Raw genomic sequence first — 14,683 nt, 5'->3', positions numbered from 1 at the left:
TGATCAAATGAAGCAAATCCAAACTGTAGCTCCACTTGTACCTGAGCAGGTGAGTCCAACAGCTTTGCCAGGTGAGCAGCTGGTTCTAGTTGAGCCTGAGCTTCTACAGTCCAGGAGAGCTGACTCGTTGCCTCCACACTGGAACTCTTTGGTCCACATTGGAGCCTCCACTGCTCCATAGAGCGCCCCCTGGAGGACTGAAGGAGCCCCACAGCCAAGCTCCCTACAGACCACCTCTGCATCCTGCTGGTCAAAGTCATCTTCACACACTGAGGACCACCACTGGTCAGACTGGTTGGACTTGACCTCCAGTCTGCCTGAACACAGACTGGTCCCATTCACCAGCCTGACAGAGTCTGCAGAGAGAGACACAACATTTAAACTTTGATCCTGACCTTTATTTACTGTCATATCAATTTAAAGTCATCAGCATACACCACTCACTATGTAATGGTAATTTCTTAATCTCAAACAATGTGTTAAATAAAAGCTAACAACAGTGATGGGTGTCAACAAGTTGTCATGTGACCAAAGGACGTCCACTTCTCTGCCTTTCTGTGACTCTTCCAGTCTCTGTGTCTCTGTTCAACCTGCTGATGACACTCTAAGCTCAGTGGACACTTCTCTCTGACAACATCCCGTATGACAGTGGTTCTCAACCAGGGGGCCGTGGTGTAATTGCAAGGGGTCCGTGAAAACATCCGCCGAACCTTCCAATCGGGCCCGCGAGTTATAATAGTGTACGTACTGTATTTCTCCGTCTGTGTGCGCCTGTAAGTGAATGCGCTGGGCCACGGAAACACATAAGGAAACGCCCAGGTACCCAAATCACCATGCTGGGGAGTCGGCTGGACTGCAGGGTTTTCCCTGTCTGCAAAGGCTATGGGTGACTTTGGCCGCCGCCTTGATTCAACCGTGTGCATCATGCATGGGGGGGGGGCGTTGAGATGAAGCGTCTTTTGCGCGCGCTCAAACCCATGCAATGTAGACATGCTTGCGCTCCCAACTCAAAAGCCGTATGGCGCGCGGTTGTTTTTCCATGCACGTCCGCGGCGCACAGCTGCACGCACGGACCTGCTTCTCCCCCGGTGTTGTGTCCCACTGCCTTCGGCCTGTGTCTCTCCTACTGTTTCCCACTGAGCTCTGCCTCGTTTGAAAGGCGAAATGTGTGTGGAAAGACGTCGCCTGTTTCTATTGTACGGAAACGTGAGCGAATGACTGAATTGTTTGTTGTTGTTGCAACTTTCAAAAGGAAAGACGTCGCCTCCGAGATGTACAGTGGGTACTAGTTTCATTTGGACGTTTCCCTCACGGAAAGCGTGATTCACGCGTTGCGTGAAATTGTAGGTCACATTGTAGCCACTAGGTGGAAGCATCGTACTGAGATGCAGCTCAAAAGATTTTGGGGTAATTCCACGTTTGACCACAACGTTGCTGCAATGGAGAGTGGCGCTGTTCATAGGTCATAGGTACTTCATTTGCAGCTGTGGTCGAGAGAGCTAGAGAGTGGATGGAGAGAGGGACCGCTACGCCGGTCAATCAGATCAATGTTGTTTTTTTATTGTTTCACAGTGGTTACAGCAGCCTACGTTCAACAGGATCAATGGTTCTCAGTCTTTTGGGGGTCCCCTGCATATTTTTGATCTCTCCTGTAGCCTGGCCGGGTCTGGCTCCAAGTTTGAGTAGTTTGAGTTCTGCAAGTTCTGGTGAATGTAACAATCCACTCATAGCCCACGATCGCTACGTCTGTGCCAGCAGCTCGGACCCGATGCACGTGCTGACCATATATGGTTGTGCTGATGCATTCTGGGGGTGGAATATGAGGTGTGTTCATGTCCGCACCATTCTTGGGTCCGGTGTGATTTATCAATGGAATATTGCGGAGAGTTGTGCGTACGCACAGCTTGATCAGTGTTTCCCACAGAAAAAATCCAAATGAAACTAGTACCCACTGTAGAAAACACATGATGAGTTGTATCATGAGAACAGACCTGATGGTCAGCCTCCTTGCATATTTAAGCTGAAAATCACAGGGCATGTCTTGTCAGCAGTGTAAAGCTCCAGCATGATATGTTTATGATGATATGTCAAGATTTTTCATTTTATATCATACAAAACACCAAAAATGTGTATAATTGAAAATGATGTGCACAAGTAAAATAAAAATATTGTGATGACCCCTGTGTAGGTGTCTGTGTGACAGTAGGTGCGTTTCCATTACCCCTTGAAATGCGCAAAACCTAAATATCGAAATTAAAAACTGGTAATGGAAACACCTACATTTCGAAAAAACTCTCAAATATCGCAAAAAAGTTTTTACGCTCTTATGAGGTGGTTTTTGAGACGTATCGATACAAACGTGTATCGCAAAAGTGTAATGGAAACACTTTTTTTCGCTTTTCTACACGTCACCGGCGTCAGCGGAGTTGTGTGTGTCCAAGCTGTGTTGGTTTATGTAACTTGAGCGGACAAATGAACCACATGTTTTTTGTCATGCATTGCTGACCTGGGCATTGTTTCTCGTTAAATTAGAAAAACCTTTATCATTCCCCTTTTTCGTGCATGGTTGAAGGAGATCCACACTCCCACTCCCTCCTGCGCCGAAATGTCACCTTAAGTCACATAAACCAGTACGGGTGTGTGGACACACACAACCACCTTGTTGTCAGCGCCTCATCACCGCTGGTGTTAAAAGGCTCCGTTCTTTCTGCAGTCAGGTTAAAGCGCACATCCGCCGTGTTGGTAAACAAATAATCCCTCTATATCAACGGAGGAAACCGTGCTTGAGCAGCTTGGGTTCGAGGTGGTGTGAGTGCGGGCCAGCGGGGGACAGAGGAGGGGGCATTCGTGCTTCAGCACGGTGCGGAACAACTGGCCCTGAGTGTGCCCTTACTTGTGGCCGCTGCAGCGCCACACAGGCTTTGCCTTTCAGCAATCAAGCGCTGTTTTCGTCTTTGTTAAAAACAATAACAGCAACAGCTGTCGGCAGCTGAGATCGCTGTGCCGTCACCATAGAAACGCGAGACGCATTACGGCTCATTCGCAAAATACCTTTCAATGGAAACACCCGCAAATGGCAATTGCACTTTTTCGAAGTTTCAGAAATATCGCTTTTATTTTGCGAAAATCTGTAATGGAAACGCAGCTACTGTCTGGTGGGTCTGTCTAAGACCTGGGTTTCTCCGAGGTTGCCATGGACTGATTGCAACCTGATGTGGAGCACCTGGGCCCGGTGTTCTGCAGCTACTTAAGCCTCTGATGATCTCTTCCTCTTCCTTTGCTTCGACCCAGCAGCTCAGCCAGCTCTTTCTTTTTGTTGTTTTATTTCACATTACAACATTCGCACACATTACGCTCTCACATGCATCCACATTCACACTACTGATATCACTGACTTACACATCCCACCTGTTTGTATTGTTTACTTTGAACATTTTTGTTCAATAAATTATCATTTTTTGTCCGCCGTTTGCGTCCCTCCCTATCCTTTGTTGCAATCTCTTCAAGCAATGTTGAAGTTTGACACAAAGCTATGGCCTGAATCCAGTGATGATTTAGCTACATATGGTAATGAAGAAGTTGCACTCCTGCTGGAACACTTCAAGGATGTTCTCATTTCCAATCGATGTGATACAGAGTGTGTAATGCCTGAATGGGCACGTCTAAAAAAAGTAATTAAAAGAAACTATACAGGTGTCACATGGGGAGACCTGTGGCCTCAGATCTCCCAAAATTGGTCTGAGCAGTTTCCTAACTTGCTTCATGTCATTGAGATCATTCAGGTCTTGCCAGTGTCAACATCGAAAGTTGAGAGAGCTTTCTCTCTTCTGAACAGAGTCAAGACAGACTGGAAAATTAACCTCAAAACAACCCCAATAGAAAACCTCATGCACATCTCTCTAGAAGGACCACAAGAAGAGGATGCTATTGGAATCGTGGAAGCTGCAGTGAAGAAATGGTTCCAAAGTTCACAAAGGAAAAGGCGCCCATCAACAAAACCATATGGTAAAAGGCCACAGTCCTTCACATCAACTGCTGCAGCTGCACCAACAACAACAGAGTCTGATAGTGAAATGTAGCCTTCATGTTCATGACAAACGGGACTAAGCAGCTGTGTCCTCTTGTGAAAAATATGCCTTATGTTTATCATACACAGGTTTAAGCACATGAGTTATGTTTAAAATGTACTGTTGTGAAAATGTTAATGTTTATGATATTGTATAGAGGACAAACACTGTTGTTAAGTTTAACTTAGCTGTCTGTTACCGGTAAGTTTAAATGTCCTCTTGTAAAAAAAATATGCCTTAATGTTTATGATATAAAGGATTATGAAATATGTTTATGGATTTATTTTTGTCTCATATAGCCTATACCTGTAAACGCACAGAGGGTGATCTACAAATGTCCCTTGGTTTGCACACGTGTTTTGCTATCCACAAATACAATTTTCTAATTTGTAACTTGTATTTTGGTTTTTACAAATAAATGTGTATTTGTAAATATATTGGGTATTTGTAAATGTATAGCTACTACTTCCACACTTCTCTCTAAAAGGGAAAAGGTAAGCTTTATATTTATTTGGGTTGGCAGGTGGCAAAGTAGTGATGGCTTTGTGCATTTCAATCTAAAAATAACTTTAAGATCTAAGCCTTTTTTGTTTTTTTAGATGGCCCCCAAACATTTTGAAAATGCCCCCACTTTTTGGACTGTGGGGGCCAAAATTGCCAAAATCTTCTTGATTTCATACCCTGCCTAAAATGTTAGGAAAATACAGCCCTGAGTTGAATTTGCCCGGAATTGTCCTTTAAATGTGTCTCACAGAACATGTAAAAAGTATTTTTGCCATTCATAGTTTCCTTGTGGAGCTCGGCCTCAGAGACCGTGTTTCACCATCTCTGTGTTCAGGATTTAATGGGCGGGTCTAAAACTATAACCCCGCCCCCTGCTGCGCTCTAGGTATAAATACATTCAGCAAACTGGTTTCCATGGTTTTCCTCCCACTTGCTTTTGAGTCCTGCTGAAAGGTGAAACAGCAGCTAACTAAACGTAGTTCATGTTCACACACAGAGGAGACCACTACTGTCTGGTTCATTCATATAACGAGTTTACAGTGTTAATGTATTCACTGTGATAAACATCAGTCACCGCGGGGAGAGAGGCTGAAAACCTCTGGACACACACCGAGGATCCTTCACAACGTTACACACACACACTCTCTCTCTCCTGCCTCTCCACTGTAGCTGCTCTGAAGCAGTGGGCTGTGTGTCTGTTCCTCTGACGTCTAGTAGCCACTGGCCTCACCAAGACGCCTCTCTAAAAACAGACGTTTTGGAAGGCGGGAACACTGATGGCGTGTTACTGAAGAGGCATGAACAGTGGATGAACACCGTCGAGCTGCTCTCTATCTCGCTCCCCATTGGACAGTGACCTCACGTCTGACGGATTCATTTGCATAAAGTTGAGCTGCGGTCAAGTCTGAGGAAAGGGGCTTGGACTTTTGACGTATGTATTTTCAAAATGTGGCCTGATGGAACCGTTGTTCCAGGATCTCCAACCCGACCTTTAAATATCAGTTGTTTTTATTTAATTTTATTCTCTCCGGGGAATAAGTTCAAGATAAAACACCAGTTATTATGGTGAAGTTAAATTTACATAAATAATAGCGTCTTTTTTTACTAAGTTTGGCCCTTAATGCAATAAAGGCATTTTAATATTTATATTCAAGATGAATGCCTTGGTATTTTCTCTTTTTTTCTTCTTACATAAATAACACTTTGAGATAAATAAGATATTAAAATTAAGGCTGTCAAACGATTAATTTTTCTAATCGCGATTAATCGCATTTTTTCCATAGTTAACTTGCGATTAATCTCTATTAAAAATATTATATATGGCGCTTTGGACTTTCAACACTCCAAAGTGTTGAAAGTCCAAGCCAAATCTCTAGACAAACAACTTTTAGACCAGACCTAGTAGGCCTACCTAATCATAACACATGATGCATGAAACTCACACAGAATTGAAACGAATTGCATCCAGTGGAAATTGCCGTTACTTTGCTACACCTCTGCCTGGCCACGTGCATTTGTTGACAACGAAGCCGTCAAAAAAATCAATACATGGCCATGTGCATTTGTTTACAACAAAGCCGTCAAAAAATCAATGGATGGAGCTGTGGATATATGTTAGACTGTGTATATTTGTGTAGCAACCAACTTGAAGGTGCCTTACCGCCACCTACTGGACTGGAGGTCCCACACTCCAGTCCTCCAGTCCAGCAGACAGAGGACAAAATGGGCCGCGATTAACAGCGATTAAAAAAATGTAACGCGTTATTTTTTTAATGAATCGCATCACGATTAACACGTTTACTCTGACAGCCCTAATTAAAATGTACAAATAATTTCAGTTTAAAATGTGTGACTTATTAAATATAATAAGACTTAAACCTCTGGGTGGAGCTGAGCATGAGGAAGAAGGAGGAGCTGAGAGTTAATGGCGTGGAGTCGACAGCAGTGGACTGTGTGTGGTAAGCGTTGTGTTTGATCAGTAACGGACTGTGAACTGTTGTCGGACGACGCTCTGTGAGTGTGTGAGTTGGGACTCCATCACAGTTGAGGTGTTGGGTGTTCTAGCAGACAGGAGCTACGGGCTAACGGCACGCTCATCGTCAAGAGGAGACGGTGGTGATGAAACCTCCTGCACAGACGGGAGGAGCTTCACCTGGTCGCCACGGAGACTATCACCACCAGACCTTCACCTTCACTCACTTAAATACTAAAGGAACAAGTTACTGAACATTTCTGTCTCCACAACAAAGGAAGGAAGACACTGAACCTGACTGTCACTGATGATGTCACTGATGGACTCACCTGAACAGGTGATCTCCACGGTGGAGGAAGAGGAACGTGAATATGAACACTCCCTCAGGGTAGATCCAGACTGAACACAGTCAGTGTTGATCCACCACACAGACCTCCCTGAGGACTCCTCTCTTCCTCTTGTTGAAACAACAGAGCCACAGTCCAGATCTCTACAGGCTACAGATGCTGCCTTCAGGTTCCAGGTGTAGCTGTCCACTGGTCTCCACTCTCCTAGTTTCAGCTGCAGGTCACCTGCACAGCGACTGGCTCCTCCCACCAACCTGACAGGCTCTGAACACAGAGAAGAGAGTGAAGAGTAAAAGAAGTGAGTTTGATTCAAACAGAAATGAACAAATCCAAACTGTAGCTCCACTTGTACCTGAGCAGGTGAAGATTAATTACTTTGGCTCCATCTTGTGGTGGCACGAAGAATGACACTGATATAAAAACAATGACAACAAGAGGCACAGTAGGAAGACAAGAGAGTTGCTATTACAATAGCCGTGTTTCCACTGCAGAAGTTCCTGGTAAAGGGAGGGGGTAGGAACTTCTACAGGAACCGTCCTCTCAGTGGTCGTGTCTCCACTGCAGAGTCGGACCCCGCGGCGACGTCATGAGTTTCCATCGCCGCTTAAATCGTTGTGCGACAGTTTCGACCGTGACGTCACCCAGGCAGGTCACAAGCACATGCACAAAAATCATAACAACAACGAAGAAGGATGGAAGGAGCTGAGGCGGTAGGCGCGTCTCTGGTTCGTGTTTGTGCACATGGCGGTTGATTGTAATCCTGCTTGAGTTTTTTTTGTTTTTTGTTTTTGTAACTTTTCAAGGCATTGTTTTGCGGTGTGATGGATCCCCAGTGTGTCGAGGTGCGCTGATATTTTCATTTCGCCGCGATGACTCAAACCCCCTCTGAATCTCCTCGGTGCCGTAGACTGCATCAATGCCTGCACCTCACCGTCGGTCCATTTGTGTACATCTTCCTGCTGGTTTCTTGTTGCGGTGTCTGCTATAGGCTAATGCCCCTTCTGCTCCCCCTTTTAAAAATGCCGGTTGTTTTGGTGCTTTCTGGTAGCGTCAGAGCCTAGCTGCTCTAGCTTTAACCAATCAGCGCTGGGTTAACCTCGAGCCCCACCCAGGAGCTTTTCAGGGCCAACGGAGTACCTACCCTGGAGTAGATACTCCGTTGGCCCCCGTAAAAGTTCCTGTAAATGGCCCTGTGGGGGAGGTTCCTGCAGTGTAGACACGCACCAACGGGGCCGGCCCCGTAAAATTACCCCGGAGTTCCTGCAGTGGAAACGCGCCTTATGTACATTTAAAGGGATAGTTCACCCAAAATTCAAATTTCACTCATGGGGTCCGCACAGCAGTATTTGTCCATTTAATGGTTGTCAATGGATACCAACTTTCTTCGTCCAAAAAGACACACCAAAAAACATCCAAATACCTCCATAGTGCTCGTCTGTAATGTCCCTCTTGTATTGAAGCCCCAACATGAGAATTTGTTCCGCCGGTCAGTGCAAAGACACAGGCAAAGCAGTGAACTGAGACACTGGGAGCTTCCGCTACAAAACAAGCTTAAAATATAGACTTATTTAATTTTTTTCGGAACAATTTCTCATGTCGGGGCTTCAATACAAGAGGGACATTACCAGAGATGTTCACAAGTCTTTTTTTGCAAGTCCAAGTCAAGTCTCAAGTCTTTGGTCACGAGTCCAAGTCAAGTCTCAAGTCTTTGAGGGGTGAGACTTCATCAAGTCTCAAGTCTTTGGTCACGAGTCCAAGTCAAGTCTCAAGTCTCTAAAAAATAAAAGTCTCCTGTCTCTTCTGGTTGTAATGAGCCTTCTATCATCTGCTGCTATTACTACTAAAGATACTGCACAGCTATATCTAAGAGATTCAAAGCATTTACTGTAGATTATTATCACTCCTTTATCTATACAGTATTGATTAGTTGTTTATTAGCCTATATGATCACTTTAAACAGGATATTGCAATGCAATATGAAGAAAACACACAATGAAAGCTTTCCTTTAAAGGAAACTGTATTCTGAGTCAATAAAGAATCAAAGCTGCTCTGCCCCTCTGCACTGGCCTTTTCTCTTTTTTTTTGCTTTGTTGAATTCAGAAAACCCAGATGAACAACATGGAAAATGATTTAGGCTGTTAATTATAGGTCATAAGATCTGTATGGTACCTATAGTTCACATCTTTATGTGCAGCAAAACCTTTCTGGAACCGCATGTTTCTGAGAGAAGAACTGGTTGTTATTATTTTTTTAATTAGCTCCGTCAACTCATGGGGGCGTGTCGACACATGCAGACTTCCATACGTGCCTTCAGTCATATTTCGCAGTAAAAACATAAATAAACAGGAGGATTTAGCCTACAGTAGCCTGATATGTGCCAGTTATGCAGCAGCTAGTCCCCGTGAAGGAAGGTCTGACAACAAACGGACATTGTACCTCACATGTTGGCTATGGACGGTGCCGCTATTAAAAAAAAAAAAAAAAGAAGCCGGTTCACAGTCACCTGTCACTCACCCACAGCAGCTGACTGCGCTGTCAGAGGAGCTCTGCTGTTCCTCTCTCTTTAGACACTGGTGTTTGGCTGCACTCTGTAGGAGTTCAATATGAAGATCTAACCTCCATCTGAATAACGTTACCGGCCATGTGGCGCTGCTCCGCTAGTGGTGTGTTAACGGCAAAAAAAGAAAAAAAAAGAAAGATTGTCGGTCATCCTGTCAGGAGGGAGGCACGAGCCAAAAAAAATAATGATTGTTCACGAGTCTCAAAACACGAGTCCGAGTCGAGTCTGAAGTCTTTAGGGCACGAGTCCAAGTCAAGTCTGAAGTCTCTGTGGGTGCGACTTAAGTGCGACTCGAGTTCGAGTCGCAAACTCGAGTCCCCATCTCTGGACATTACAGACGAGCACTATGGAGGTATTTGGATGTTTTTTGGTGTGTCTTTTTGGACGAAGAAAGTTGGTATCCATTGACAACCATTATATGGACAAATACTGCTGCGCGGAGCCCCCGTAACTCAGAGAAGGCACGGAGGACTCTGAAACTTCTCACAGCTCTTGTTGACATGAGGGTGAGTAGATAATGAGTGAAATTTGAATTTTGGGTGAACTATCCTTTTAAGTCACAACCTCTGACACAAGGAGCAAAGGAGCAGCCTTCATCTCACTGAGCTGATTGGGAAACATGATCTTATCTGTGGCTTCACTAAATGACTAAGTCAAACACCAGGATGGCAGCAGCTGTCAAGGCAGATTTCAAACTGATGTCAAGACAGAAAAATGAAAATACACGTATGGTATTAAAGGAGTTCAGTCTGATACTAGTGCTACTGAGGTATTTAACTCCAGAACAACCTGGTTGACACGCTTCTCCTTGACCGATGCTCTCCTACCGTTGATTGAGTGAATGGCCACACTGTTCCTTTAGTTGCAACACAGTGGCTTTATTGCTGTGTGTGTAAAATGTCCATAAACAAAGAAAACAAAGAAAACAGCAGCATGATGAGCGTCTCCACACCACAGCGGTCAAAAACCGTTTGCCCTTCCTGGTCAAACACCTGACAATGAGTGAACAATGCTTCCTATATCACCTGACCCCCCAGGTGATAGCACAGCAACCCCCCCCCCCCCCCCCCCCCCCACACACACACACACACACACACACTCACATACAGAGTGAATTACACCATTACCTCAGAACACATTTAGCTCCTATATAAGGCATCTTGACAGCATGGAGATGTTGGTCATTTGTCTTTAACAATGACTTGCTCCATAAGTAAAAAAAAAAAAAAAAAAAAAAAAAAACTGGTGTTAAAAAAAATCCCATTTTTGAATTGTTGAACTTCAGCTATTTGCAAAAGTTCATCAACCATGGCCACAAAATGTATGGGAGGAAATCTCCTCAAGGTTTTACAATTTAGACACTTGATGTTTAAATGTAAAGGAGATGGTCTGTGACCAGGAAGGTGAAGGACCATCAGCTGGTGATCAGTGTTGACAGTGAAATCATTTCACCACACTCATCCATCCACCAGCACCTTCATGTGTCCTCATCCTCTCTGTTTACCTGTGGAGCTGTGTCTTCCTTCAGCCCAGAGTCCTGAGGAGAAAACCAGAGAGGAGACATCAGTGAGGTCTGTGAAGACAGCCACGTCACTAAGAAGCAGAAACAGTCGCACCATCACACAGGTTAGGAACAAGTCATTCTGAAGTTTCTCTTAAGGAATTTCTTAAGACAAGACAGTCAGATTAATGAAGGTTCTTAGACTGCAGAAATGGAGCAGAAATAGCCGTGTTCTTTTATTTTTTTCAAGTAAATTGTAGGAGCCAATATTATGTTAAAGAAAGTTGAGAGTTTTACTGTAGATTACAGCGTGTTTTATATTAGTTTTGGTTGTGTTATGACATTATTGCCTTTTATTGCATAGATGTCAAATTTACCACAGCACCTGAAGTAGGCGCTGCTCATGCATACTGCGTTAGGCGCTGCACATGCGCATTGTTTTGTTTTGAAGAACTTGTGCAAAGTACAAGACGTGGATTAGCAGAGTGGTAATAGGTACAGGGAAAAAAGGTTTTTTGACCGTCACTTTCAGATGTTACCGTTACGTTAAGATGTCGTGGACCGTTGTGAAAACCAAGAGAAGCTTGGAATGGTGTGTATTAATGGAAATACCTGGATTCTGCAACGAGAAATAAAACAACAAAACTACGACCTGACTCTCCGGTGGTTTGTGAGTAGTTAAGGAACACAAGACAGTAACATACGAGTCGAGCCGGCTGTACCAGCCTACTGCTAATAAATCGAGTGGCTTTGGAATTAAAATCTACGTTTGCCACTACATATATTTTTGCTCTTTAATTGATAGCGTAGCCAAGAGAGAGAGGAAATGGGGAAGCAGAGAGAGGGGGAATGACTCGCAGCAAAGGGCCACCAGAGTCAGGATTCGATCCAGAGCCGGCTGCAGTGAGGATTGTAGCTTCCAACATGATTCCTTAGTCTCTGCAGGGACGTGCACATGATTATAGAGGGACAGGGCTCAAAGTCAGAAAATGGCAGTATGCATACACAGCACGTGCCGATTTATTTTTTTCAGGCCTTAATAACAAAATAAAGGAATGACGAGAGGATTCCAATACTTCTATTGGCCACTAGATGGGGCCGGTGGTGCAGCGTATCAGATATAAACATCCTCATCCTCTTTACACAGCGAGCCGCTCAGGAGGCGGAGCTAAGCACACATAGTTAATGCTCCCCTGGACTTATTTATTGCATATTTCAGTTGTTTTTATTGCTATTACTGCTGTATTTGTGATAGTGCTACTTTAAGTCGCTGCACTGTCACGTCTCATCTAGTATGTGCAGCACACATGGACTTCTCTCTCTCTGTCTCTCTTTCTCTCTCAATTTCAATAAGCTTTATGACTGTATACAATATTGCCAAAACGTTACAACACCAGAACAAGAATACTTGAATAAATTAATGATAATAATCACAAACAGAACAAAACAGAACAAGTATCAGTTAGTTGACAGTGTAAATATGAGTTTGCAGGTAAAACCCAATCAGGAGCAGTTGCTCAGCTCTCTCTCTCAGCCCCTCCCTCAGTGAAAGACAGAGCGGAGCAGCAGCGGCTTTAGGCTCAACACACACACACACACACACACACACACACACACACACACACACACACACAGCGTGACACGGTATTACAAGGAAATGTATACGGTAGATAACCGTGTCATTTTTATACCACTGCTTTTTACATCCCCATGCACAACAGGAATTCATTTATTTATTAAAATGGTCTGGGTCATGGTCTCTGGTCACATATTGGGTGGCTTAATTCTTACATAGCCTATAGCTCCTTTAGTAGTGTTAATGCTCATAAAATAATTAAAATAATTCTTGAAAAACATTATAAATGATAAGAAAATTGTTCTAATTCAAATTATGTACCATTATACAAATTTAGAACAGAAGAAAACATAATCAATTATTTTGCACAAGTGTCAGCTCTCAGTTGTGCATGCAAAAGTTTCTCCTGATCAAAATGTCTGTTAATGTGTTAAACAGTTCAGCAAGTGGAAGATGAAATGATTTCCAAAAGACATAAAGTTAAAGCAGAAGTAAGTGATATATTTGTGTTAATCTAAGTCTTAAATAGTTGTATCTTCCGACAGCAATCACTTACATAGAGTGTTTGGTCTGAAACACGGGTCTGTCAGTCACTCTGCTCTGCTCTGAGCCCAGGAGAAAACATTTATCGTATCCTACAGTTTTTATCCAATGAGGAGAGAGAACGGCATGCAGGGCTGTGTGTGCAGCCAAGGAACGCCGTGAATGTGGTGACGTAGGGACGAGGACTGTTATGGTGCGTTCAAGGAAACTCGTATTTTTCCGACCGTGAAGTGGTACCAGTTCGATCTGGTACGAGTTCACCGGTCAGAAGTTACGAGTGGCCGTTATAGTGACTTTCACAGGTAAAACAGGTCGGAGAAACACGAGTGGGTTGCCTGGAACGCTACAAAGTCGTAAGTTGTGACTTGAAGCTGTAATTTACGATTTCAAAAGCCTGCCTGGAACGCAGCATTAGCCAAAACGACCGGACCACTTACTTCTGCTTTAAACATGAAACACTCTTTTTCAATATTTTATTCAAAAACTCACTTGTTGCATCATTGTGTAACCCCCACCCCGTTTCTTTTTCCCTCAGATTAAAAAGCCTCCAAAACAGGAGATCTACTGTATGAGTAACTTCAAACATAAATAAAACACAGACAGAGCATGAATACAGTGTTATACCACTTGCAGTTTATTTACAGATTTTGATTGACAGGAGTTCCTGGAGCCAATCAAATCGGTACCGGTTCCGATCGGCGAGTCTAATTTAACCCTGAATGGCGATGAGCACGGTCGATTGCAGCGAACAACATACGACACGCACATCTATTTTCTTTTCTTTTACTTTTTTGCACCTTCTTTTAATTCTGTGTTTTATTTTGTTTTTATACTGTTATATGCTGTTCTTTTAAAAAAATGTTTTGTCTTTATGTAAAGCACATTGAGTTGAGTTGCCTTGGTATGAAATGCGCTATATAAATAAAGATGCCTTGCCCTGTCCTTAACTCCCCTGTAATTCAACACTGTCCCTCAGTCCTACCTGAGCTCCCCAGCAGCAGCAGCAGCAGCAGCAGCAGGTGATCCATGTCCATGTAGATGTCTGTCTTCATCTCTGACTGCTGGACTCGTCCTCTGCTGCTCTGTTAACCTCAGCTTTTATCTCGTTATTAGCTCCATATCTTATTAAACATCACATGACTTGTTATTTCCTGAAAGACGGTTTCACAGAAACACATCGGCTGCTTTATCAGGACATCAGCTCAGGTCACACATAGTTCATCTGCTGCATATTGAGTCACAGATCAGACCCTTTAATGAGGATTTGAACTCAAAGAAATACAAATGTAAATGGACTGAAAAAGTTTCTTTGTCCCTTCTCTGGTTGGACAAATCAGACAGGAAGAAGGCCCCGTCCAGACGGATACGGCTTTTTAAAATCCGTCTTGACGTTGCGTCCAGATTTCGGGGGGTGAAAACTGTATTTTTTGGAAATGGGTCGCAGAGTGGAAAATCTAAAAACTCTGAGACACACACCGCTACAGTAGCCAACACTATAATGATGTAACAACAACAACAACAACAATGGCCGACTACCGTGGAGTCGCTCAGACACTGTAGTTGAATCCAGTCTGCTTAAAGGGATAGTTCACCCAAAATTCAAATGTCACTC

General features: G+C 43.7%; 1 protein-coding gene across 1 annotated transcript in view; it reads right to left on the bottom strand.

Moving 5' to 3' along the window:
- Positions 1-14,123, bottom strand: part of LOC310989768 (CD5 antigen-like) — a gene marked incomplete at both ends in the record, with an annotated part of 32,051 nt that extends 17,928 nt beyond the window's left edge. The window contains 4 exons of the mRNA XM_083976916.1: positions 42-356; positions 6,873-7,154; positions 10,956-10,988; positions 14,054-14,123. Coding sequence (XP_083833042.1) covers positions 42-356; positions 6,873-7,154; positions 10,956-10,988; positions 14,054-14,123 — 700 coding nt within the window. The remainder of the gene's footprint in view (positions 1-41; positions 357-6,872; positions 7,155-10,955; positions 10,989-14,053) is intronic.
- Between the last annotated feature and the right edge of the window lie 560 nt (positions 14,124-14,683).

The sequence above is a fragment of the Trachurus trachurus genome (assembly GCF_905171665.1).
Source record: "Trachurus trachurus genome assembly, chromosome: 8".
In the NCBI taxonomy this organism is placed as follows: Eukaryota; Metazoa; Chordata; class Actinopteri; order Carangiformes; family Carangidae; genus Trachurus; species Trachurus trachurus.
Note: the sequence above shows the minus strand (reverse complement) of the source record. Positions and strands in the feature narration are given on the sequence as shown.